The sequence below is a fragment of the Oncorhynchus tshawytscha genome, linkage group LG03, assembly GCF_018296145.1.
Source record: "Oncorhynchus tshawytscha isolate Ot180627B linkage group LG03, Otsh_v2.0, whole genome shotgun sequence".
NCBI classification, from domain to species: domain Eukaryota; kingdom Metazoa; phylum Chordata; class Actinopteri; order Salmoniformes; family Salmonidae; genus Oncorhynchus; species Oncorhynchus tshawytscha.
The window spans coordinates 29,825,199-29,852,444 of record NC_056431.1 but is presented as its reverse complement, the minus strand read 5'-3'; the positions used below and the strand labels follow the sequence as shown (position 1 = coordinate 29,852,444).

The following is a 27,246-nucleotide window of genomic DNA, read 5'->3' as shown; positions in this document are numbered from 1 at the left end:
CGAACAAAAGACATATCAGAAGACCTAAGAATTGTTGAATTGCATAAAGCTGGAAAGGGTTACAAAAGTATCTCTAAAAGCCTTGATGTTCATCGGTTCACAGTAAGCCAAATGGTCTATAAATGGAGAAAATTCAGCACTGTTGCTACTCTCCCTAGGAGTGGCAGTCCTGCAAAGATGTCTGCAAAAACACAGAGCAGAATGCTCAATGAGGTTAAGAAGAATCCTTGAGTGTCTGTTTAAGACTTAAAGAATTCTCTGGAAACTGCTAACATCTCTGTTGACGAGTCTACGATACGTAAAACACTAAACAGGAATGGTGTTCATGGGAGGACACCACAGAAGAAGCCACTGCTGTCCAAAAAACCCCATTGCTGCACGTCTGAAGTTCGGAAAAGAGCACCTGGATGTTCCACAGCGCTACTGGCAAAATATTCTGTGGAGAGATTAAACTAATGTTGAGTTGTTTGGAAGGAACAAACAACACTATGTGTGAAGAAAAAAAGGCACAGTACACCAACATCCAAAACCTTATCCCAACTGTAAATTATGGTGGCGGGAGCTTCATGGTTTGGGGCTGCCTCAGGGCCTGGACAGCTTGCTATCGTCGACGGAAAAATGAATTCCCAAGTTTATCAAGACTTTTTGCAGGAAATTGTAAGGCTATCAACAGAAGTTGGGTGATGCAACAGGACAACAACCCAAACAACCCAAAAGACAGAAGTAAATCAACAACAGAATGGCTTGAACAGAAGAAAATAGGCCTTCTGGACTGGCCCAGTCAGTCCTGACCTCAACCTGATTTGAGATGCTGTGGCATGACCTCAAGAGAGCGGTTCACACCAGATATCCCAAAAATATTGCTGAATTGAAACAGTTTTGTGAAGAGGAATGGTCCAAAATTCCTCCTGACTGTTGTGCAGGTCTGATCCGCAACTACAGAAAACGTTTGGTTGAGGTTATTGCTGCCAAAGGAGGGTCAACCAGTTATTAAATCCAAGGGTTCACATACTTTTTCCACCCTGCACTGTGAATGTTTACACAGTGTTCAAAAAAGACAAACTTAGAATTGTTGTTATTAGTTTAAGCAGACTGTGTTTGTCTATTGTTGTGACTTAGATTAATATAAGATCAAATTGTATGACCAATTTAAGCAGAAATCCAGGTAATTCCAAAGGGTTCATATCATTGTTCTTGCCACTGTATGGGTTTCTGGTGCTTCATAGAACTAGAAGTAATATGTGAGCTCTGACACATTCATGTTTGTGTTTCTGCTTGCCCAGACTATGCAGAGCCAGATGTGATGGCTTGGGGGCAGAAGCTTGGCTCCACCTTCCGGCCCACAGTGGAGGAGGGCTACACCGTCCCCTTCACTTTCAACCACTATGATACCCCTGGAAAGCTCCTAGAGCACACTGAGCCCCTGCCCCTGGAGCCCGAGTATGCCACCCCATTCAGTGACCAGCCCCCAGATCCCAATCTGGCAACTCCACAGGGGAAACTACACAACAACAAACATGTACTGCCTATGGTTTCTACAGGGACAAGGACCACAATAACCCAAGCCCAGTATGACTGCCCCTCTCACAGAAAGTTGCCCAATGGCTATTGCACTACGTCTCTCCATGCCAATGTCTCACGCCCGGCCAGTGTGGTCTACACTGAGCCTGAGCCCCTGTTGTCTGACTCCCTGCTACAGCACCCATATGAGGAGCCTTTCTGAATACAGCAAGCTCAACCACTATTGCTGAAGTGTTACATATTGCACGCTATAAATGTAAAGGTAATTTACGATTGCGCTGATACATGCAGCATTTACTGTGAATGCAGTCTCCGCTAACACAGGAACATTGTCTTTCAAGTTAATTCACACTGTAACCCTGAATTTCAGCAATAAGGATTGAATAGAGCCCAACCTGGTACACACAGCCGTATTCTTTTCATTGTCTGTGTGTACCAGTTTGCACTTGGTGGCACCATTGGCTGCTCTCTGCTTGGCACTCCCACTTCCACCCCTTGGGCCACCGTAATGGGCAAAGCAGGGACCATTCATGACCAGTACCGTCCACCTGTTATTTACAAGAAAATGTGTCTAATGGCATATATTGATTCCAATTAACTAATATATTCAGTGAATAAAACAACACAAAAAGTAAAATATAAATTACAAATCAAAGTTTAACATACTTGAAAGCTGAAATGCTCATTGAAGTGTCAGTTTAAATCATTCTTACAGGAGCTGTACAAAAAAGAGCATGTCTTGGAAACAGCAATATGACTGTCTGATTACAGTGTATTATCTTGTATCAAGTTGTGACACCATTTCTCTCATCTGTTTAGATAATGCTTACTATTTTTGTTTTTTTACTGTGATATTTTTAAAATAATTTTCAGGAGAACTTCATGTTCACAGAGTGAACTGAATGACACTGAAAAGTGAATATTTTTTTACTGGAAAAATAAATACAGTGACGAATTTAGTTATTTCTATTATATTTAACACTATTTCCTGGGCCTCAAATGTTTGTGTACAGAGATAAAAGTGTGTGTTGTGGTTGAATAAAAATTACACAAACGTGCTTTGTTGACATCTTGTGGTAAAGAAAATGATGTGTGAAGAAAACATTAAGACCAATCATTTTTATTTAGTCTTAAATTATTTTATCCCCAAATTTACCCATACACAATCACATTGACCAGTTGTGGGTTATTGACTAGGCTAGACGTGATATCAGTTTTTGGGGATAGCGTTCACATTCATATTGTAGATTGAGCAACATTTCCTTCATCAGACACTGGGGGCAGGAGTACGTCAATTTGGGTGTACCGGAAATACAGTTATTCAAATAGGAAGATCTGAAAAAAATCTGACTTTCTAGCCATTGACGGGTTTGTGTTGTGTGGGCTTAAATTTGCTAGTTCAAAACATGGAGAGATAGTGTTTGTTTTGTCAGGTAAGTATTTAAAACATATATATATATCTTGGGGAGATTACATTTATTTTTTTCCAGCTAGTTTGCACAGCGTTATGATTATGGGAAGATCTCAATCATTTACTCTTCGCGTCCTCTCCCCTTCTCAAAAACCCATTGGATGAGAAAGCCAGAGGTCCCGCCCTTCTGACCCTCTCCCCCAATGGGTTTTTGAAAAAGAGGCAAAGAAAGGAACGGGTGAAATTGAGATCCTCCCATATTGTGTTAGCAGGTATCTAGCTGGCTAATAACTAGCTAGCAAGACGGCTAAGGTTAAGCTAGCTGCATTTATGGCTTGACATTAAAATGTAACGTTCGAGTGAAATATAAAGGTTTTTATTTTATATATGTAGATACGTTTGCTTGGACCATTCCATGGAAAATGTGACCGCTGTGTCTTCAAGCTGAATCTTTGCTAAATCTGTAACGTTAACGTTACCTAGCTAAATCATGTTAGCCTGCTAACGAACGGATGTTAACTGAAATTAGCTGTGGTTGTGATGCATTTATTACTAGTTTTTCAACATGATTACGGCTTCCTCTAGTTAAATTCAACGCTTGTCTCACGATATCAAACAATCAACATGTGCTCAATCAATATTTATCCAGTTAACATGAGTCGGCAGGCTAGCTAGTCAACAAACATAGCCAGCTAGCTAGTCAACAAACATAGCTGTCACCTGAGTGTTGATATGCCCATACGCAATAATGTAAGACTGACAGACGGTGTAATGTTATTGGTTTGCCAGCCGAAATGTGTGTTTTTTAACTACCCAGTAAATAGCCATAGAAATATCATGCTAGGTTTTTAGTTAGCTAGTCTGACATTTTTAAAAACGAACTACCTAAATGTCATGATATGGCTAGGGCCCTCTAAGATTTGTAGAATATTTCCCCAAATTATTATTTTCTCGTTTTTGTTTTTCCAGGTTTCTCTTTTTCCAAGCCTTTTCAGGTTTTCATGCTCAAATCACACTTAATATTGTAGTCCACAACAACGCCAGGAGACCACTTTTGAGATCTGGGGAAAAATAGAAGCGTTTTGGGGTGTAGTTACCCTTTAATGCAAGTGTGCACCAGCAATAGTTCCTTGTTTGGTTGGCTATGTTTCTGTAGCGTTCATGTGATTGCATTGATGCAAGTAATCATGATATCATTATGTGAGGAAGGCATAGGCTATTTTGTAGTTAACATTTTAATTTAGAAGGTTTTTGAGAGTCTTTCTATTTCTACCAGAAGAGATTACACAAAGTGTAGACACGCGAGCACCGCACACACACATTCCTTTGCCGTTTCCAAAAGTTGCAGGCAAATATGAATAACTGATGCATTTTGTTCATGTCTTATTAACTTGGGCAAATTATTGCATTTTCTAATGTTTCATACATTTAGTACATTCCTACTAAGTTCAGTAAAATTGTTTTTATTGTTGAAATCTGTTTTAATGTCTGGATTCCATCCTGGTTCTCTGCAACACAGATTTTACAAGGCCCTAGTCATATCCCATGTACCAGTCTACCCTCACCCTGGCATTCTGTGTGTTGTTGATTGAGTGCGCAAGGGGCTTTTTGTCTCACACTTTTCCCTTCAATTCCAGTTTCACGGACCTGGTCCTTACGACGACAGTGCAGACCCAGAGAGAGGCACCACCATCTGACATCCTAGGTCTGGAAGATTATGACCCAGTACCAACCACAGTCCAACCGTTCCAACTTCTTCACCGTGAAAGCCGAGGCCTCCTCAACACCACCTCTCGTCACCAGCATGGCCAATAGCAGCGCCGCCGCTCCAGGGAAGGTGATGAGCACACCTGGCCCTGCCGGCAGAATCAGCCCAGAAGGAAGTCAGGTGAGTCCTCATATCCATCTCCTCATCACCAACCTGGGGCATGTTGGAAAAAATTTGTGACAGAAAATGAAAATGTATCTTTTTTATTGGACATGAAGTCCCTCCCTGTTTCAGTTCGGATTCTTCCATTTGGTAGCTAATAAACACGACCATGGTATACTCCAGCTGGGTGATGTTTTTCAATAGAATTGTTCAAAGAATTCACTAAAACTGTAAGGGACAGTTACTACTTGGCTTTGCACATATTGACGCTAATCCTTCTGTTTCACATGCTGATTGGTTCTGTAAAAACATGCCTTCTATGTTCATCTCCCTAGCCAGATGCCAATTTTCAGGGTGTACAATGAGCATATGTAGCCACTCTGCTTGACTGCTTCTAGTGCACCATTGACTATGACTAACAACCTGTTTGCCCTCCACTCAGGTGTTGAGTAAAAAGAAGCTGCAGGACCTAGTAAGAGAGATTGACCCCAATGAGCAGCTCGATGAGGATGTGGAGGAGGTATGTTTACTACAGTAGCTCAGAAGTGTCTTTCACTGAAGATGGCGTCCCAAAACCACAATGCAAAGACTAGTGCATGCAATGTTTTGAAGCCTCACCACTTGTGACCCGGGGTCCCCCATCTGTCTTCCTCTCAGATGCTGCTGCAGATTGCAGATGACTTTATTGACAGTGTGGTGACGGCTGCCTGTCAGCTGGCCCGCCATCGCAAGTCCAACACCTTAGAAGTGAAGGACGTCCAGCTACACCTGGGTGAGTAAAAGTACAGGCTGATGGTTGGAGCAGCAGCCGCTGCAGTCAGGGCTCTACGCTGAACTTTTTTACAAGGAGCACGTGTGCGCCTCAGTTGAGAAATGTTGGCGCACACAAATAAATTTAGGATCACAGTATTAGAGGTAATAATGCTAGAATCCTTCATTTTTCTAGGCGTACTGGTTCTTCTAAATAACAATTGCAGGTCGCACAGCAAAATATTTTGGTGTATATGTGAGTAAAATGGTCTCACTGTAGAGCCCTGGCAACTATTGTGGCATAAGCAGTGTTTGTCTCCATTACTGGAATGATTAATTTACTATGGCAAAAATGAGCCATGGGTGTAGCAGTTTTGAGTTTTAAAGATATGCATATAAAAGGTGGATGAAGTTAATGGACCATTTCCTGTTGAGTGTATTTTCTTTTTGATTTTTATTCTCACTCCCTCTGTTGTCTGCCACTCAACAGAGCGCCAATGGAACATGTGGATTCCTGGCTATGGTTCAGATGAGATTCGGCCGTATAAGAAGGCTTGTACCACAGAGGCCCACAAACAGGTTTGTTTGTCACACTTTCATCTTGATCACACCCAGGGTTGAAATTTATACTAATGAATTGTGCTAAACGTTCAATAATTTAAATGTACAGTGCTGTGAAAGTATTTTCCCCCTTTCTGAATTTCTCTATTTTTGATACTGAATGTATCTTCAACCAACACCTAATATTAGATAAAGGGAACCTTTTATTAGATAAAGGGAATGACTACAACCAATTCTCATCGAAAAAGTTTACTCAGTTTGCCAAAAAGCACCTGGAAGCACCTGAATGATCATCAAGACTCTTAGAAGAATGTTCTATGGACAGATGAGTCAAAAGTATAACTTTTTGGATGACACGGGTCTCATTATGCCTGGTGAAAACCAAACACTGCATTCCACAGTTAGATCCGTATACCAATGGTCAAGCATGGTGGTGGATGATAGTGTGATAGTTTTAGGATGCTTTGCTGCCTCAGGACCTGGACAACTTGCCTTAATAGAAGGAACCATGAATTCTGCTCTGTATCAGATAATTCTACAGGAGAATGTCAGGCCATCCGTCTGTGAGCTGTAGCTGAAGCGCAGCTGGGTCATGCAGCAAGATAATGATCCAAAACACACAATCAAGTCTACATGAAAATGGCTAAAAAGCAGCACATTTGAAGTTTTGGAATGGCCTAGTCAAGGTCCAGACCTAATCCCAATTGAGATGTTGTGGCAGGACTTGAAATGAGCAGTTCATGCTTGAAAACTCAGCAACATGTGGGTTAAAGCAGTTCTGCATGGAAGAGTGGGCCAGACATCTTTACAAATGAAGCATTTGTGTTTAATGAGTCTGCCAGATCAGACCAGGAATGTTCTCTTGATAAGTGCGTGAATTTGACAATTTTCCTGTCCTGTTAAGCATTCAAAATGTAATGAGTACTTTAGGGTGTCAGGGAAAATGTATTGAGTAAAAAGTAAATTATTTTCTTTAGGAATGTAGTGAAGTAAAAGTTGTCACATTTAAATAGTAAATTACAGATAACCCAAAAAACTACTTAAGTAGTACTTTTACCTAAGTACTTTACACCACTGGAAATAAGTATGTAATTGTTGTTATTGGTTCACTCAGGTTCCCTTTGTCTAATATTAGGTTTTGGTTGAAGATATAACATTCAGTATCAAAAATATGCAAAAGTAGAGAAAATTAGGAAGGGGACAAATACTTTTTCATAGCACTGAATATGTATTAAATAAATATTATTTTTGGTGTATTGTTTGTTTAGAAAGTATTGAAAGTAATTTCAATAATTTAATATGTGGTAGTCTTACTACCTTAGTTGAATGCACTGACTGTAAGGCGCTCTGGATAAGAATGTCTACGAAAAAATGACCTAAGTGCAATAGTGATTGAGCATGTTTTTCATTTGTCTCATCCAGAGAATGGCATTGATCCGCAAAACAACCAAAAAGTAGCAAGACCTGGAACCAGCCTCGCACAAACACTCTGTGCTTTTTGTCTTTTCTCTGTGTATTTCTAATAATGGGGGACATTGTTTCACCCACGTCTTCATCTCCCCCAGGTTTTGTGTGTGACTTGTCAGCTCCACTATCACACAAGTATTTTGATATCTTGTCCTTTTTAATGCTTTTCACCACAAACTGGCCAAAATCACACACTCTCATTCAGTGTAAATGTACACTCAGGTATGGAGTGTTGTTTTTGGACAGTGTTTTGTTTTTGGAATTATCTGTTCAACTTTACATTTTTGTTCAGGGGGTAACAGGGGTAAGGGGATAACATCGAACACAGGGGGTAACATCAAACACACACACCTTCAATATGGTGGTGGTTACCATACTCTTTCCCACTGTTTTTATTTGATTTTGTCTGGCATGCGTTTGCTGTTGTGCGTTTAGTTTTTGTTACATAAACCCCCTTCATCTAACATCAGAAATGTACACCTTTTGCAGTTAGTTATTTTTCAGGGTACTTTCATGGCACTATGTTTTTGTGTGCTGTAGGGATCTGATGTCATCTTCATAGTTCGTTAGAAAATTACCCAGGACATTGTTTTTCATAAGAAAACTTAACTGATTAACTGATTATTATTCAAAAATAATAAGTATGTGAAGTATTGCTTGTATCGCCAGACTGCCGTGAGATGGGGTTGGGTAATGGTCCTTATTTGGAGATGTGTAGGGAAGCAGTAACATTTTGTTTTACTTCATATGACTGTGTTTTAGTTAAACCTGTTCCTTTTTATTCCATAAATAAAACAAGATTCATATTTCACTTGGCATTTGATTTGTGTGTTTATTTCAGTGTTAAGTCATGTTCTTTCTCATTTGTTGGAACCTTGAGTATTTCGGAGTTCACTTTCTACATAAATGGATTACATCAGTATATCACTATTCAGGGTAAAGAGATTTGACTAGATTTCCTTAACTGCAATACCACTGTGATAATGTTTCTCGATTCTGAATGACAAACTAACGACCTCCTTCAGAAAAGTCCCTGTACACACACTTGCAAGTCTTTTACATGTGTTATGTCTATTTCCATGTTCTGAAATATTGTCACAATAGGTAATGCCCATCTTGTAAAACTTATTCTCATCTGGTGAAGAGCCTCAAGTCAAGAGTATTTTATGATCTTTTATCCAATATGGCAGTCAGTTTTTCAAGAGAGGCATTGTGACATGGCATACATGACAATACAGCAACTCAGGAACAGCACCTTCTGTTGTTGGATTTATTGATCTTGGGATTTTGTAGCTGTGCTAAGGTTGCACGTGGAGCCAAGCACTTCACCCCGTCCCAGCCCTCTTGTAGCTGCACCTCCCCACTCAGCAAGCCCTGGTACACCCGGCGGGTCAGCAGCTCGAAAGCCTCCGTCACACACTGACCAGTCTTAGCTGACGCCTCGATGTAGGGCATCCCCAGCTGGCCTGCCAGTTTCTCAGCCTCGTTATGGCCCACCACCCGCTCTCCCTGGGCCACCCGGTCATTCTTGTTTCCCACAAGTACAAACAGCACCGTGTGGGGCTGCACATGTTCACACACCTCTGCGTGCCACTCCTGCACATGCTCAAAGGAGGCACGGTTAGTCAGGTCAAACACCAGCAGGCCCCCCACTGAGTTACGGAAGTAGGACCGAGTCACTGACCTGAGAGAAAAGAAAAACATATCAAAAAGTGAAAGGAATTGTGTAAATTGTTTTTAAAAAATGAAAAAAAAAAATGGAATCAATTTATGGATGTGAATCAATGATCAGCATATAAATAGTTGTGATAATTACTATGAACTCATACACATTGGTAAATGTTAACCTAAATTAGGCTAATGTTGACTATGTATGGAGGAACTCTATCTATTGCATCTGCAAAAGAGGATGTGGTATTCATTGAAGGGAGGTTTCACCAGAATAGGTATCCTCTTTGAACGACCCCTAGTTGTGTTTCAGTAGATGTTGTCAGACTCATTGTGTCTGGATATCTTACAATTGAAGACAATACAAAAGTGCCTATAAGAACATCCAATAGTCAAAGGTATATGAAATGCAAATGGTATAGAGAGAAATAGTCCTATGATTCCAATAATAACTACAACCTAAAACTTCTTTACTGGGAATATTGAAGACTCATGTTAAAAGGAACCACCAGCGTTCAAATGTTCTCATGTTCTGAGCAAGGAACTTAAACGTTAGCTTTTTTACATGGCACATTATGCACTTTTACTTTCTTCTCCAACACTGTGTTTTTCATTATTTATTTGAGACAAAATAGATTTGATTAATGTATAATATTAAGTTAAAATGAAAATGTAAATGTTTTATTCAGTATTATTCTAATTGTCATTTATTACACATATATATACAGTTGAAGTCGGAAGTTTACATACACCTTAGCCAACTACATTTAAACTTTCTCACAATTCCTAACATTTAATCCTAGTAAAAATTCCCTGTCGTAGGTCAGCTAGGATCACCCCTTTATTTTAAGAATGTGTAAGAATAGTACAGATAATTATTTATTCAAGCTTTTATTTCTTTCATCACATTCCCAGTGGGTCAGAAGTTTACATACACTCAATTAGTATTCGGTAGCAATGCCTTTAAATTGTTTAACTTGGGTCAAATGTTTTGGGTAGCCTTCCACAAGCTTCCCACAATAAGTTGGGTGAATTTTGGCCCATTCTAGTGGTGTAACTGGTGTAACTGAGTCAGGTTTGTGGGCCTCCTTGCTCGCACAAGCTTTTTCAGTTCTGCCCACAAATTTTCTATGGGATTGAGGTCAGGACTTTGTGATGGCCACTCCAATACATTGACTTTGTTGTCCTTAATCCATTTTGCCACAACTTTGGAAGTGTGCTTGGGGTCATTGTCCATCTGGAAGACCCATTTACGACCAAGCTTTAACTTCCTGATTGATGTCTTGAGATGTTGCTTCAATATATCCACATAATTTTTCATCCTCATAATGCCATCTATTTTGTGAAGTCCACCAGTCCCTCCTGCAGCAAAGCACCCCCACAACATGATGCTGCCACCCCCGTGCTTCACGGTTGGGATGGTGTTCTTCGACTTGCAAGCCTCCCCCTTTTTCCTCCAAACATAACGATGGTCATTATGGCCAAACAGTCCTATTTTTGTTTCATCAGACCAAAGGACATTTCTCCAAAAAGTACGATCTTTGTCCCCATGTGCAGTTGCAAACCGTAGTCTGGCTTTTTTAATGGAGGTTTTGGAGCAGTGGCTTCTTCCTTACTGAGCGGCCTTTCAGGTTATGTCAATATAGGACTCGTTATACTCTGGATATAGATACTTTGGACCTGTTTCCTCCAGCATCTTCACAAGGTCCTTTGCTGTTGTTCTGTGATTGATTTGCACTTTTCGCACCAAAGTACGTTCATCTCTAGGAGACAGAACGCGTCTCCTTCCTGAGCGGTATGACGGCTGCGTGGTCCCATGGTGTGTATACTTGCATACTATTGTCTGTACAGATGAACGTGGTACCTTCAGGCGTCTGGAAATTGCTCCCAAGGATGAACCAGAGTTGTCGAAGTCAAAAAAATAAATTCTGAGGTTTCGGCTGATTTCTTTTGATTTTCCCATGATGTCAAGCAAAGAGGCACTGTGTTTGAAGGTAGGCCTTGAAATACATCCACAGGTACACCTCCAATTGACTCAAATTATGTAAATTAGAAGCTTCTAAAGCCATGACATAATTTTCTGGAATTTTCCTAAGCTGTTTAAAGGCACAGTGAACTTAGTGTATGTAAACTTCTGACCCACTGGAATGGTGATACAGTGAATTATAAGTGAAATAATCTGTCTGTAAACAATTATTGGAAAAATTACTTATGTCATGCACAAAGTAGATGTCCTAACCGACTTGCCAAAACTATAGTTTGTTAACAAGAAATATGTGGAGTGGTTGAAAAATGAGTTTTAATGACTCCAACCTAAGTGTATGTAAACTTCCGACATCAACTGTATATATATCTAAAAATCGGCCAATTAATCGGCATCGGCTTTTTTTTAAGGTCCTCCAATAAATCGGTATTGCCTTTGAAAAATCATAATCGGTCGACCTCTAGAAGAGACCTCAGATTGCATGTTTTGTGTAATACCAATGAATGTCCGAACTGTGACAAATAGTGATGCAGTCAATATCTCCTCAACTTTGAGCCAGGAGAGATTGACATAATATATATTTTCTTTTTAACTTTTATTTAACTAGGCAAGTCAGTTAAAAACAAATTCTTATTTACATTAACGACCTACACCGGCCAACCCTGGAAGACGCTGCGCCAATTGTGCACCGTCCTATGGGACTCCCAATCACGGCCAGTTGTGAAACAGCCTGGATTCAAACCAGGGTGTCTGTAGTGACAACTCTAGCACTGAGATGTAGTGCCTTAGACCGTTGCGCAACTCAGGAACTCAAATTTACCCTATTTATACAAAAGTATGTGGACACCCCTTCAAATCTGTGGATTCGGCTAGGTGTATAAAATCAAGCACACAGCCATGCAATTTCCATTGACAAACATTGGCTGTGGAAAGGCCTTACTGAAGAGCTCAATGACGTTCAACGTGACACCGTCATAGGATGCCACCTTTCCAACAAGTCAGTTCGTAAAACCTCTGCCCGGTCAACTGTAAGTGCTGTTATTATGACGTGGAAACGTCTAGGAGCAACAACGGCTCGGCCGCGAAGTGGTAGGCCACACAAGCTCACAGAATGGGACCCCCAAGTGCTGAAGTGCGTAGCGCATAAAAAACTGCTGTCCTCGGATGCAACACTCACTACTGAGTTCCAAACTACCTCTGGAAGCAACATCAGCACAATAACTTTCGTCGGGAGCTTCATGGGTTTCCATGGCCGAGCAGCCGCACACAAGCCTAAGATCACCATGAGCAATGCCAAGTGTCAGCTGGAGTGGTGTAAAGCTTGCCGCCATTGGACTCTGGAACAGTGGAAATGCGTTCTCTGGAGAGATGAATCATGCTTCACCATCTGGCTGTCCGACTGACATTTCTGGGTTTGGCAGATGCCAGGAGAAAGCTACCTGCCCCAATGCATAGTGCCAACTGCAAAGTTTGGTGGAGAAGGAATAATGGTCTGGGCTGTTTTTCATGGTTCGGGCTAGGCTCCTTAGTTCCAGGGAAGGGAAATCTTAACACTACAGCATACAATGACATTCTAGACAATTCTCTGCTTCCAACTTTGTGGCAACAGTTTGGGGAAGGCCCTTTCCTGTTTCAGCACGACAATGCCCCCATGCACAAAGCAAAGTCCATACAGAAATGTTTTTTCGAGATTGGTGTGGAAGAACTTGACAGAAGAACTTGACAGAGCCCTGACCTCAACTCCATCGAACACCTTTGGGATGAATTGGAACGCCGACTGCGAGCCATGCCTAATCACCCAACATTAGTGCCCGACCTCACTAATGCACTAGTGGTTGAATGGAAGCAAGTCCCCACAGCAATATTCCAACATCTAGTGGAAAGCCTTCCCAGAAAAGAGGAGGCTATTATAGCAGCAAAGGGGGGACCAACTCCATATTAATGCCCAAGATTTTGGAATAAGATGTTCCACAAGCAGGTGTCCACATACTTTTGGTAAATCGAGTGTAAATAATATATATAATAATACATATGCCATTTAGCAGACTCAAATTACAGTCACGCGTGCGTACATTTTCCATATGGGTTGCCCCGGAAATCGAACCCACAACGCTGGCGGTGCAATAGCCACACTCCACCAACTGAGCCATACAGGACCACAATGACATGCATGAGAAATGCGTGCTTCTCTGATTTGGACCAACTGCAACTTGCCTATGTCTTTCTTTGCTGTACCTGACCACACAATTGGACAGTAAGACCAGGTGCAACAAAACTAGAGCCTGAGTCTGGTTGACTGAGATATCAAGAAAGAAGAGCAATGCCTTATGGACAGACCTCATCCCATTTTAGTAAGCATTGAGTTTATATGTTTTGACCACGATAACTTGCTATCTAGGGTGACAGCCAGCGGTTTAGTCTCTTCAACTTGCTCAATAGCCGCATTAGTCAACAATAGATCAAGATGAGGTTTAGGGTTGAGCGAATGTTTTCTCCCAAAAATTATGCTTTTAGTTTTTGATATATTTAACATCAGCCTATTGCTAGTTACCCATTCTAAAATGGACTGCAGCTCTATGTTCAGGGTGTCAGTTATTTAATTTACTGTTGCTGCCGACGTGTATAGTGTTGAGTCTAAACTACCTCCATACTCACAATAATTGTTTTAAACCAGTACCAGTTACCTTCAAATGAGTCCTGTTACACTCGAGGGGGTCGTAGTACAAACCGGAGACCACCATTGTGCTTGTGAGAGTCTCATCTTTCCATAGCATGGTCATATTCGTTTTGGATGCCACAGACGCTTTCGTGAGAAGACTGATTTTTGGGATGTCTCATGATCTGACAAACACTGCTGTAGATCGGCTGATGCGGAAGGCCGTCATACTGTCACGCCCTGACCTTAGTTATCTATGTTTTCTGTATTATTTTGGTCAGGTCAGGGTGTGACGAGGGTGGGTATATGTGTTTTTGCCTGTCTAGGGTTTTTGTATGTTTATGGTTTTTCTAGTCTAGGGGTTTATATGTCTATGGTTGCCTAGATTGGTTCTAAATCAGAGGCAGCTGTTAATCGTTGTCTCTGATTGGGGACCATATTTAGGTAGCCATATTCCTTGGATAGTTTGTGGGTTATTGTCAATGTGTAGATGCATGTCAGTACGCGTGTCTCATAGCGTCACGTTGTTTTGTATAGTTTGTTCAGTGTTTATTCTTCATTAAAAGAAGTATGTATTCTTATCACACTGCACCTTGGTCTCCTCATTATGACGAACGTAACACATAGGCGGATGCGGTGCATCGAGACGCAGCCCATGCAAAAAACAGATACTTCTAGGTTAAAGTGAAGGATTTTGATGGGATTTTTTTTATGTTACTTAGATTGACACACCGGTGCATCAACAGACTCTAGGAGGATATTATTCAAGGTCAGTGGAAGGTTATTAGTAAACACAGAAAACAATAATGGTCCAAGCCGGCTGCCCTGCAGTACACCACACTCAACCAAATTTGCATTAGAGAGGCTTCCATTTGTAACGGTTTTCTAGTGGTGATGAAGGAGAGTCGGACCAAACTGCAGCGTGTCGATTGCGATCCATATTTATTAAACAAAACGTAAACACGACTAAACACTAAACACGACTAAACACTAAACACGACTAAACACTAAACACGACAAAACAATAAACGTAATGAAAACCGAAAACAGCCTATCTAGTGCAAACTAACAGAGAGTACAAGTAAGACACTAAGGACAATCACCCACGACAAACTCAAAGAATATGGCTGCCTAAATATGGTTCCCAATCAGAGACAACGATAAGCACCTGCCTCTGATTGAGAACCACTCCAGACAGCCATAGACCTTGCTAGACAACCCACTAAGCTACAATCCCAATACCACCACCAAAACCCCAAGACAAACACACCACAATTACAAAAACCCCATGCCACACCCTGGCCTGACCAAATACATAAAGATAAACACAAAATACTTTGACCAGGGCGTGACAGAACCCCCCTAAGGTGCGGACTCCCGAACGCACCTCAAAACAATAGGGAGGGTCCGGGTGGGCGTCTGTCCATGGTGGCGGCTCCGGCGCGGGACGTGGACCCCACTCCTTTAATGTCTTAGTCCCCTCTCCCTTCGTCCCTGGATAGTCCACCCTCGCCGCCGACCATGGCCTAGTAGTCCCCACCCAGAACCCCACTGGACTGAGGAGCAGATCGGGACTGAAGGACAGCTCGGGACCGAGGCAGCTCGGGAGTGAGAGAAAGCTCAGGAGTGAGAGGAAGCTCAGGAGTGAGAGGAAGCTCAGGAGTGAGAGGAAGCTCAGGAGTGAGAGGAAGCTCAGGCAGGTAGATAGATCTACCAGCTCCTGGCTGGCTGGTGGTTTCAGCAGATCCTGGCTGACTGGCAGATCCTGGCTGACTGGCAGATCCTGGCTGACTGGCAGATCTGGAAGAGTCTGGTTGACTGGCAGATCTGGAAGAGTCTGGTTGACTGGCAGATCTGGAAGAGTCTGGTTGACTGGCAGATCTGGAAGAGTCTGGTTGACTGGCAGATCTGGAAGAGTCTGGCTGACTGGCAGATCTGGAAGAGTCTGGCTGACTGGCAGATCTGGAAGAGTCTGGCTGACTGGCAGATCTGGCGGCGCTGGGCAGACTGGCGGCGCTGGGCAGACTGGCGGCGCTGGGCAGACTAGCGGCGCTGGGCAGACTGGCGATGCTGGGCAGACTGGCGGCGCTGGGCAGACTGGCGGCGCTGGGCAGACTGGCGGCGCTGGGCAGACTGGCGGTGCTGGGCAGACTGACGACGCTGGGCAGACTGACGACGCTGGGCAGACTGGCGATGCTGGGCAGACTGGCGATGCTGGGCAGACTGACGACGCTGGGCAGACTGGCGATGCTGGGCAGACTGGCGATGCTGGGCAGACTGTCGGCGCTGGGCAGACTGGCGACGCTGGGCAGACTGGGGGCACTGGCGGCGCTGGGCAGACTGGCGGCACTAGCTGCTCCATATAGGCTGACAGCTCTGGCGGCTTCTTACAGACTGACCGCTCTGGCGGCTCCGTGCTGACTGGCAGCTCCTTGCAGACTGGCAGCTCCTTACAGACTGACAGCTCCGTGCAGACTGACAGCTCCGTGCAGACTGACAGCTCCTTGCAGACTGGCAGCTCCATGCAGACTGGCTGCTCCATGCAGACTGGCAGCTCCATGCAGACTGGCTGCTCTATGCAGACTGACAGCTCTGGCTGCTTCATGCAGACTGACATCTCTGGCTGCTCCATGTAGACTGGCTGCTTCATGCAGACTGGCAGCTCGGGCTGCTTCATGTAGACTGACAGCTCTGGCTGCTCCATGCGGACTGACAGCTCTGGCTGCTCCATGTAGACTGACTGCTTCATGCAGACTGGCAGCTCGGGCTGCTTCATGTAGACTGACAGCTCTGACTGCTCCATGCAGACTGACAGCTCTGGCTGCTTCATGCAGACTGGCAGCTCTGGCTGCTCCATGCAGACTGACAGCTCTGGCTGCTTCATGCAGACTGGCAGCTCTGGCTGCTCCATGCAGACTGGCAGCTCTGGCTGCTCCATGCAGACTGGCAGCTCTGGCTGCTCCATGCAGACTGGCTGCTTCATGCAGACTGGCAGCTCTGGCTGCTCCATGCAGACTGACAGCTCTGGCTGCTCCATGCAGACTGACAGCTCTGGCTGCTCCTTGCAGACTGGCAGCTCTGGCTGCTCCATGCAGACTGACAGCTCTGGCTGCTCCATGCAGACTGACATCTCTGGCTGCTCCATGCAGACTGACAGCTCTGGCTGCTCCATGCAGACTGACAGCTCTGGCTGCTCCATGCAGACTGACAGCTCTGGCTGCTCTATGCGGACTGACAGCTCTGGCTGCTCCATGCAGGCTGGCAGCTCTGGCTTCTCCATGCAGGCTGGCAGCTCTGGCTGCGCTGAACAGGCGGGAGACTCCGGCAGCGTAGGAGAGGAGAAAGGCTCTGGCTGCGCTAAACAGGCGGGAGGCTCCGGCAGCGCTGTAGAGGAGGAAGGCTCTGGCTGCGCTGAACAGGCGGGAGGATCCGGCAGCGCTGTAGAGGAGAAAGGCTCTGGCTGCGCTAAACAGGCGGGAGACTCCAGCAGCGCAGGAGAGGAGAAAAGCGCTGGCTGCGCTGAACAGGCGAGGCACACTGAAGGCCTGGTGCGTGGTGCTGGAACTGGTGGTACTGGATCGAGGACACGCACAGGAAGCCTGGAGCGGGGAGCTGCTACCGGAGGACTGGAGTGTGGAGGTGGCACAGGATGGGCTAGACCGTGAAGGCGTACTGGAGATCTTGAGAGCAGTGTTGGCACAGGATGTGCAAGGCTAGGGATGTGCACAGGAGGCCTGGTGCGTGAGGCTGGCACCAACTTCACCAGCCGACTAACACGCACCTCAGGACGAGTATGGAGCGCTAACCCAGGTGCCATCAAATCCCCAACACGTTCCGTCGGGCGAATTCCATGCAAAAAGCACCAACACAGCAACTCCCTCATTTCTCTCTCCTCCAATTTCCCCATTAACTCCTTCACAGTCTCTGGTTCTGGTCTCCTCCTTGGCTCCTCACGATAAACAGGGAGAGTTGGCTCAGGTCTGACTCCTGACTCTGCCACACTCTCCCTGAGCCCCCCAAGAAATTTTTGGGGCTTCCATCCGCTACGCCGTGCTGCCTCCTCATATCTGCGCCTCTCAGCTTTCGCCGCCTCCAGTTCTTCCTTGGGGCGGCGATATTCTCCAGGCTGAGCCCAGGGTCCTTTACCGTCCAGTTCTTCCTCCCATGTCCATTTCTCCAGGTGGTGCAGCCTCTCCCACTGCAGCTGCTGCTGCTCCTGCTGCTGCTGCCTCTGTTGCCTCTCCTGTGGTTCCTGCCTGTTAACACGCTGCTTGGTCCGTTGGTGGTGGGTGATTCTGTAACGGTTTTCTAGTGGTGATGAAGGAGAGTCGGACCAAACTGCAGCGTGTCGATTGCGATCCATATTTATTAAACAAAACGTAAACACGACTAAACACTAAACACGACTAAACACTAAACACGACTAAACACTAAACACGACAAAACAATAAACGTAATGAAAACCGAAAACAGCCTATCTAGTGCAAACTAACAGAGAGTACAAGTAAGACACTAAGGACAATCACCCACGACAAACTCAAAGAATATGGCTGCCTAAATATGGTTCCCAATCAGAGACAACGATAAGCACCTGCCTCTGATTGAGAACCACTCCAGACAGCCATAGACCTTGCTAGACAACCCACTAAGCTACAATCCCAATACCACCACCAAAACCCCAAGACAAACACACCACAATTACAAAAACCCCATGCCACACCCTGGCCTGACCAAATACATAAAGATAAACACAAAATACTTTGACCAGGGCGTGACACCATTAATCTTTTCTGGTTGAATAGGGCAATGGCCCGTCATGTCATTGGGCAAAAGCGAGGAGGGAGGAGCGCCCTTCTCAAAACAGTAATCTGCACTGCTCGGTCATGTTGTCAACAAGGCGCATCGTCCAGAAACAAACAACATCTCTTTTCCATAAAATAAAGATTTGAATTTTCAAACTAGTTTTCATTGGAAAGACAGATAAAGCATTTTGCTAACACTTTACTTGAAACCCGGCTCCATAACACGGTCATAACCATATCATATGTCAAAACAGCTGACATTACTTGTCATAACATGGTCGTATATTAAGTTATTTTATGGCTTTTATGGTTATAAAACCTACATAAGAGTGTCAAAACCCACATTTATTCAAATGTTTTTTCCTTGCGTTTGAAAGTTTGTTTCTTAAATCCTTTGTTGTCATTGTAATTAATTCTTTACAGTCATGTTTTTGTCCCATCATATTTTAAATAACTTGTAGAAAATACACTTTCACACATCATAAAGCATTATGACCATCCTGTGTCACATCAATTGGACTAAGAAAATACACTTTATGGCACTGTCAAGAAGCATTATGACTATACTGTGTCACTTTACTTGGACTAAAAAAATACACTTTATGACACTGTCAAGAAGCATTATGACCATCATAATCATATAAGCCAGACAGCCCTATCACCTACATGCCCTTATGTTAGTCATCAGTCAAAAAGAGGGTGTCTTGTCCTGCTCTTGAAATCTGCTCCTGCATTCATCCCAGTCATCAGAAAACAAGGTAGGTACATGTCTGACATCAATGTGTGCACAATTACGATGATAATTTAATATGGTCAATTTCAGAAAATGTTATATGACATAGCCTACTTGTTTATGGTGTAATAGAAGGTTTTGCTGTGTGTGGTAGGTTTTGTGGGTTTTGACACTCTCACTCAAAACCAACCATAAAATAACGCAATATACTGTATGTCACAACAGATCTAAATACATGGGTCATGACGGTGTTATGACCATAATATGACCGGTAATAACAAGTTATGTGAGCTGTTATGACATATTATGTCATGGTTACATGTTATGATGCTGAGTGTCAAGTGTTACCAGCATCTTTATAAAAAGCAATCGCTTTTGCTTGTGAAAACAGAGAATCCTACTTAATCACTCAACGTGCTTGAGTACTTCACTTTTGTTTTGAGCCGACTTCACCATTTACTAGAGCGGGGCACCTGGCTCACACACGGGAGGCAGCACAGTTCCAAAACGACAATCACGTTTCACCCTGTTCAAACTCCTCCTATCAGGGTAATCCGGGCCAGATAAATGAACCCCCTCATTGAATAGGGCTCTGTTGTTTCATCACCCCCAATGTCTTCAAAGGATTACAGCCGTTTGAGACCGAAAAGCCCTATATGGACTATGCATGCCCTGCCGAAGTGCCAGCATGCCCTGCTGAAGGACCCTATCATGCTGAATAGGTGGTGAGTATACTGGAAGCTAGACTATAGAAAGCTGGTTATGTATATTTTGATAATCATTATCACTATCATCGCTAGCATTATCACTATAATCGCTAGCCAAATATCCACACTGACTTTACGGAATTCAAAAGTACAATTCTTCTCTTTCATAATTTGGTCAGATATACTTGGATGTGTAGTGTCACCGTTTGTTGCTGACATGTCATCCCTAAATTTGCTTATCTTGCCAATGAAAAAGTCATTAAAGTAGTTGGCAATATCAGTGGGTTTTGTAATAAATGAGCCATCTGATTCAATGAATAATGTTTAAGTTGGCTTTTTTTTCCCCCCGAAAATTTAATTTAAGATGCTCCAAAGCTTTTTTACTATCATTCTTTATATAATTTATCTTTGTTTCATAGTAGTTTCATTTGGTTTTTATTTAGCTTAGTCACATGATTTATTAATTTGCAGTATGTTTGCCAATCAGTTGGGCTGCCAGATATATTTGCCATACCTTTTGCCTCATCCCTCTCAACCATACAATTTCTTAATTCCTCATCAATCCACAGGGATGTAACTGTTTGTACAGTAATTTTCTTAATGGGTGCATGCTTATTATTAACCGGAATAAGCAATTTCACAAATGTGTCAAGTGTGGCCTCTGGTTGCTCCTCAATACAAACCACAGACCAGCAAATATTCTTTACATCATCAACATATGAATCATTACAAAAACTTCTTGTATGACCTCTTATACACTATATTAGGCCCAGACTTTGGAACTTTTGGTTTTCCTAGATATGGCTATTATATTATGATCACTACATCCTATGGATTTGGATACTGATTTAATTTCTGCAGCATTAGTAAAGATGTGATAAATACATGTTGATGATTTCATTCCTGTGCTGTTTGTAAATACCCTGGTAGGTTAACTGAAAACCTGAACCAGGTTGCAGGCACTGGTTACAGTTTGACGTTTTTTTCTCCAGTCAATATTTACATTTTAAATATTTAAACCCAGAAAATATACTTTTCTGTTGATTTCACATACATTATCAAGCATTTCACACATATTAGTGTTAGCACTTGGTGGTCTATAGCAGCTTCCCACAAGAATGGGCTTTAGGTGAGGCAGATGAACCTGTAGCCATATTACTTCAACAGTATTTAACATGAGAACCTCTCTCAGCTTTACAGGAATGTGGTGCTTTATATAGACCGCAACACCTCCCCCGTTGGCATTTCTGTCTGTTCGGTAAATGTTATAACCATGTATTGCTACCACTGTATCATCAAAGGCATTATCGAGGTGAGTTTCAGAGATGCAATATGAACGTCATCTGTTTACAAGCAAGTTCTTGACTTCATGGACCTTGTTTCTCAGGCTGCAAGTTAATATGGGCTATTTTAGCACTTTTCTGGGTTGCGTGATGGTTTTTAATGCTTTACTGGGAAGCTTATCAGAAGTAGACTTGCTCATGTTACTTATATTGGAGCTGATGGGTGAGCTGCACAAAGTGGTCTTCCTACTAGGGCACACCGCCTCTGTGTTAACAGTGTAACTCTGGTTCATAGGCTCATGATTACTGCATACAATAGCTGTAGGATCAACAGAGGTATTCAGGGCAATTAGGGGGGCATACATTAAGATACTTACATTGTGTCTGCCAACGCCCCTCGGATAATGTACATCTGATGCAGCATTATGACGACTCAAGACTGAGCTGGTCTTGGGTCATTGATAAGTCATTGTTTCAACTTAGCCTTGAAATGCACGGACAGAGTCCAGGAGCCAAGATGATTTAGATGGACTCCATCATTCCTGTAGAATATTTTCTGTTTCCAGAAGGTGTCAAAGTTATCTATAAAAGTGACTCCAGCAGAGCTACAATAATCTTTTAGCCAGATGTATAATGCCAGTAGCCTGCTGAATCTCCCACACCCAACAATGGTACTGGACCTGAAATGGGCCTGAAATGATTGGCCGTTTTTTGGAGCCTTTTAAGGCTAAAATAAGTTCCTTAAAATCCATGTTCAGATGTTCTGAGCTAGCCCTCCTGATGTAGTTTGACCCCACATGGACTACGACAGTGTCAGCTCCCGGCATCTATTGTAAAACAGCCGATAGAAGCTTTGTGATGTCCTGTACTCGTGCTCCTGGGTAGAACTGTCGTAGCATTTTTTGTATTTTACTCGCATAAAAAGTTTGGATGGAAACTTGGTTATACATTGGATTGGAAAGTATTCAGACCCCTTGACTTCTCCCCAATTTTCTTACGTTACAGCCTTATTCTAAAACTGATTAAATTGTTTCTCCTCATCAATCTACACACAATACCCCATAATGACAGGGCAAAAACAGGTTTTTAGAAATGTTTGCAAATGTAAAAATATCACATTTACATAAGTACTCAGACCTTTTACGACGTACTTTGTTGAAGCACCTTTTTCATCGATTACAGCCTCAAGTCCTGTTGAGTACAAGCTTGGCTCCGTCTGGCCACTCTACCATGAAGGCCTGATTGATGGAGTGCTGCAGAGATGGTTGTCCTTCTGGAAGGTTCTCCCATCTCCACAGAGGAACTCTGGAGCTCTGTCAGAGTGACCATCCTGACCAAGGCCCTTCTCCCCCGATTTACTCAGTTTGGCCTGTGGTCAAATGATCAATGGAAACAGGATGCACCTGAGCTCAATTTTGAGTCTCATAGCAAGGGTCTGAATACTTATTCAAATAAGATAATTCAAAAAACATGTTTTCGCTTTGTCATTATGGGGTATTGTGTGCAGATTGATGAAGAGAAACATGTATTTAGTCCATTTTAGAATAAGGCTGTAATGTAACAAAATGTGGAAAAAGTCAAGGGGTCTGAATACTTTCTGAATGCACTGTAGTACCTGTTTGTTACCTAATTACCTATCCTAACATCCATTGGTGACTATGGGTGTATGTGTTCACAGAAACATGTATGGAGCCAACTCATGGATACTTGCAATATGATGTGATGAAGTCCAGAATTACAGACAGGCTTGATACTGATGTCTCTGAATGGAGAGAGACCTGACACAGCATGAACATTTTACTAGACAACTTTTACTTGTCTTTTTTTATTATTGAATTGAATGGTATCAGTCAATATGGGGAGGGAGAAACCCTAGGTTATACAGTGTACCAGGACCAGGATCAGGTAACTCCTGGTGTATACGGGGCACCACGCAGGAAGGTATATTACCACTCTGATATGTTTGCCAAGGTAGCCCAATTATCACCAGACAAAATGCCAATATGCACAGTATCTACTGAAAGGTGCAGATTGTTATATCAGCAGAACACTGATTCTATGGTTTTATGTAAAGGGTTGTTTATTCTACATGGACCTCTTACTACATTTGAAAGTTATCAAAGCACTTAGTTTAGAATATCTACATAAATTCAGCAATTGCATTCTTCTCATATTGCTCTGTAGGCTACTGACCTATTCAAAGTTTCCTCCGGCACCTCAACATACATCTGCCTGTACTTATTGAACTCAACTATGAGTGGGGGGAAACAGCTGCGGGCAAGGTTCTGATAGATGGGTGTGTCTTGGTGGTTGCAAGGACACACCCAATTAACACCCACATCAACCACACCCCCAAGCCAACTCACATTTGGCTTCTGTCATGGCCGCCAACATTTCTTGAGGAGCAAGCCAAAAAAACGATGCAAAATCTACCACCATAAGGAACGAGGCAAAAACTACCACCATATGATATGTAACATGGGCCAGGTTTTTTACAGAGCGACAGGTTTTTAATTATTCAAATGTCATGCCTTAAGGGGTCTACCGTTGTACACCCCCCCCATAGAGAGGATTAAGCAGATTGTTTCTCTCACTCTCACTCTTGCAAATGTAAATAAATGAACTCTTCAGCTCCCCTTTCATCACTGAATAATATCAACAGTGTTGGGGAAGCTTCTCTGAAAATATAGTTTAGCAAGCTACCAATTACTCCACATTGAAAGAAATTAAGCTTCACTAAAGCTTCACTAAATATAATTGATTTAACTATAGTTACTTTGAAAAAGTAATTCACTACATCCAAACTACTTTTTCATAAATTATCACATCCCTTGAGTCCCAGTCCCAAAATTCAGTTTTTCCAGCTGATGAAACTCATACTGTAAAGTAGATCAGTGTTATTTCCTGATAGTTGCTGGTTGAAAATACAATCTACACAGGACCTTCTAATCATCAGGTTTGCAATGAGCAGGGGTTTTGGCTTTCAATGGTGACGTCACCATGCAGTAAATTGGTTAATAGCCAATAACAGCTAGTTTTCAGTTTTTTGCTATAAAGCTATTTTTGCCCATTTTAATGGAAGTCTATTCCAGTAAGATACTTATTTGTTACGCAGAAAGTATTTGATATTGATATAAAAAAGTCTGCGTTGGGCTTTTAACAGAATGTGTAACTTGGCCTATTAAACACAAAAACTGTTTCAAGTGACAATTAGGCAGGTCTGATGACAAAAAAGAAAGACAATTCTTACCTACTTCATCCATATTTATTTTTGCCAAAAAGTATTGTGTGGTTAGCTACACCTCTAAAATGGCAACAACAAAAAAGTTAACTATTGAAAACGATACCAAGATTTTAATGTAGTTCAACTACCACCAAGCTACAGCAAAATGTAGTTAAATTACTAGTTGAACTATATGTAGTTTACTACTCCCCAACACTGAATATCAACTCATGAGGTAGAGACGGAGACAGATGATAAACCAGACTATAAGGAACGCTTGCACTATGGTCAAATGTGCAAGTATGTGACAGTTAAAAGAAACTCCTAACCATTGATTCACAGGGAATATTTTGTTTGGCTGTGGTGAGTCACAGTGTTCATTACATTCTGTAAGGAGGGCAGGTCTGATGCACCTTACTCCCATATAGGTTATATTGTATTTGTTTGATTTTCCTTAAGGTAAAGACTGATGAATACTCCTATTGTTGAAAATACCCAAATCAAAGAACAGGTAGTTTATCAGGGTATAGCATTTGCATGAACATTGCAGTGCTGTGAAGATAAGGGAAATAGAGAGGGGAAGTTGCAGCTCTCTGAAGGGAAAGGGTGCATTCTGCTCCATATCAAGGCAAGCCCTGTATTTCCTGTTGTCAATATGGTTAGTTCTTACTAGTAAGAATTGTCCTTTTATGGGAACAATCCTATCCCCCTGAGCCTCTGTAAAATACCCAGTTTGTGCAGATCATGGCATTAAAATCCAATCAAATTGTATTGGTCACATATACGTGATTAGCAGGTGTAGAGTAATGCTTGTGCTTCTAGCTCCCACAGTGCAGTAATATCTAACAAATTACACAACATATACCCAATACACACAAATCAAAGTAGGAATTAATTTAGACTATATACATATATGGACGAGCGATGTCAGAGCGGAACGGACTAAGATACAGTAGAATAGTATAGAATACAGTATATACATGAGATGAGTAATGCCAGATATATAAACATTATTAAAGTGACTAGTGTTTCCTTCCTTAAAGTGGGCTAGTGATGGCTGTTTAACAGTCTGATGGCCTTGAGATAGAAGCTGTTTTTCAGTCTCTCAGTCCCAGCTTTAATGCACCTGTACTGACCTCATCTTCTGGATGATAGCAGTGTGAACAGGCAGTGGCTTGGGTGTATGTAATCATGTATTTACATGATTTATGCCATGGAGTAGAAAGCAGGTCCCTCAAGTCAGAAAAGTAACTGGGTGGTGGATTAGTAAATTAATAGCTAACATTACATAATGGAGTGATGTTGTAGGCTGAATGAATGTGTTGTTGTGGTAATACATCACATTACTGTTCTTTACCTGAACCTCTCCTGGCCTGCTGTGTCCCAGAACTGCAGTTTGACCCTAACACCAGGCTCCACCTCCAGGAAGTGCACGTAGAAGTCCACCCCTACTGTCTGGTTGATGCAGTCCAGAAACATCTCCTCTGTGTAACGCTTCAGCAGGGACGACTTGCCCACTGTCGAGTCCCCTAACATGATGATCCTGAACTGGTACTGCCACAGAGTCAGGTCCATAGCAGCTGCTGAGGACTGTAGAGGGGGATAGGGCAGATGGAGGGAGATATGGAGAGAGGGATTCCCCTCAGGAAGCCAGAGGCAGATAGGGTTTTGACAAGCTGGAGCTAGTTCCTCGACGCTCCCTCTGAGGAGAAATAGTGCGAGGCACTTCTCACAGCTCCCACATAAAACAGTCTCTGTCCGTAGTGTCAGCAGCCAGGAAACACCCTCACATTGTTGATCCCCTGCTGTCGAAAGTGTGTTTGGTTCAGTGTGTGTGCTTGCTCCTCAAATCCTCAGTGAAAGCACCTGTGGAAGAATGTCCATCCCATCGAGTTCTTAAGTTGTTATGCTGCCGTCCTCCTTCATGTAGATCTTGACTGATATTGCACAAGCATGTGCATGTATCTATGAGTGTTTGGTAGGGGTGGGGACTTCCAAAGTTTGCCTGTGCAAACTTGATACTTGATAGACAAAGGGAGAGGTGCAAGAGTGTGAGAGGGAGGGCTCTCCAATGGAAAGGGAGGGGTGTGCAGATGGAAAGAGAGAAAAGGGGAGTTGCGTCTCTCTGAAGGGAACGGGTGCATATTCTCCCCTGAATCATGTATTTCCCGTTGTCACTATTTGACACTATGTTTCACTAAATAAGAATGACATGGGTTGCGAGCACTAATTTTATATCAAGTTGTCAGGAAACTTACATTGAATTGTGGCCTCCCCCATAACCCACTATATGGGTACAGTTGAGCCTCTGAAAAAGGGAAGTGGACAACAATACAACCTAAACTCTCCGAGGACTCACACGGAGGGGCTACTTGGGATTTTAATAGCTCAGGATATGTAAACTGAGCTATATTTCATAGGTTGTCAAATCAATCTCTCTCAAGTCAAGACAGGAACTTGCACGTTCAGCTGTAAGGATTGTCATTGGAAACAAGAGGGACTGGTGCACACTGAAAAGGGTGGTCTATTCAGAGTCACAGAATATCACTAGTCTTATATCAAAGCTGATCTCAAACAATTATAAAAGTGAAATAAATTCAAGGTTTTCTT

General features: G+C 42.8%; 3 protein-coding genes across 9 annotated transcripts in view; 2 read left to right on the top strand and 1 right to left on the bottom strand.

The window, feature by feature from the left end:
- The window catches only part of si:dkey-34d22.1 (discoidin, CUB and LCCL domain-containing protein 1), a 28,640-nt gene extending 26,061 nt beyond the window's left edge, over positions 1 to 2,579 (top strand). For all 3 annotated transcript variants that reach the window (XM_024402212.2, XM_024402204.2, XM_024402202.2), the window contains one exon: positions 1,284 to 2,579. In XM_024402212.2, the coding sequence (XP_024257980.1) occupies positions 1,284 to 1,723 (440 nt within the window). In that variant the 3' untranslated portion in view covers positions 1,724 to 2,579. The remainder of the gene's footprint in view (positions 1 to 1,283) is intronic.
- A 215-nt stretch (positions 2,580 to 2,794) lies between these two features.
- Positions 2,795 to 8,391, top strand: taf12 (TAF12 RNA polymerase II, TATA box binding protein (TBP)-associated factor). Of its 5 annotated transcripts, none has more exons than XM_024402248.2 (6): positions 2,795 to 2,954; positions 4,570 to 4,820; positions 5,245 to 5,322; positions 5,460 to 5,574; positions 6,043 to 6,131; positions 7,536 to 8,391. In XM_024402248.2, exons 2-6 carry the CDS (start codon positions 4,650 to 4,652, stop codon positions 7,569 to 7,571), a joined length of 489 nt encoding a protein of 162 aa, XP_024258016.1. In that variant the 5' UTR covers positions 2,795 to 2,954; positions 4,570 to 4,649; the 3' UTR covers positions 7,572 to 8,391. The 5 variants fall into 5 exon arrangements, with proteins under 5 accessions (XP_024258016.1, XP_024258025.1, XP_024258035.1 ...); XM_024402257.2 differs by lacking the exon at positions 2,795 to 2,954 and adding an exon at positions 3,155 to 3,304; XM_024402267.2 differs by lacking the exon at positions 2,795 to 2,954 and adding an exon at positions 3,176 to 3,280.
- A 1-nt stretch (position 8,392) lies between these two features.
- On the bottom strand, positions 8,393 to 26,672 carry rab42b (RAB42, member RAS oncogene family). The gene is made up of 2 exons (XM_024402235.2): positions 25,994 to 26,672; positions 8,393 to 9,264 (listed from the first exon to the last, which is right to left on the bottom strand). Exons 1-2 carry the CDS (start codon positions 26,209 to 26,211, stop codon positions 8,823 to 8,825), a joined length of 660 nt encoding a protein of 219 aa, XP_024258003.1. The 5' UTR covers positions 26,212 to 26,672; the 3' UTR covers positions 8,393 to 8,822.
- Positions 26,673 to 27,246: the final 574 nt, after the last annotated feature.

What these genes read in the sequence shown, in the direction of transcription:
- rab42b (XM_024402235.2), bottom strand. Translation starts at nt 26,211, where the DNA reads ATGGACCTGACTCTGTGGCAGTACCAGTTCAGGATCATCATGTTAGGG. An exon ending in GCAGGCCAGGAGAGGTTCAG is followed by an intron (nt 9,265 to 25,993) that starts GTAAAGAACAGT and finishes CTTTTCTCTCAG; the next exon opens with GTCAGTGACTCGGTCCTACT.
- taf12 (XM_024402248.2), top strand. Translation starts at nt 4,650, where the DNA reads ATGACCCAGTACCAACCACAGTCCAACCGTTCCAACTTCTTCACCGTG. An exon ending in TCGATGAGGATGTGGAGGAG is followed by an intron (nt 5,323 to 5,459) that starts GTATGTTTACTA and finishes TCTTCCTCTCAG; the next exon opens with ATGCTGCTGCAGATTGCAGA. An exon ending in GGACGTCCAGCTACACCTGG is followed by an intron (nt 5,575 to 6,042) that starts GTGAGTAAAAGT and finishes GCCACTCAACAG; the next exon opens with AGCGCCAATGGAACATGTGG.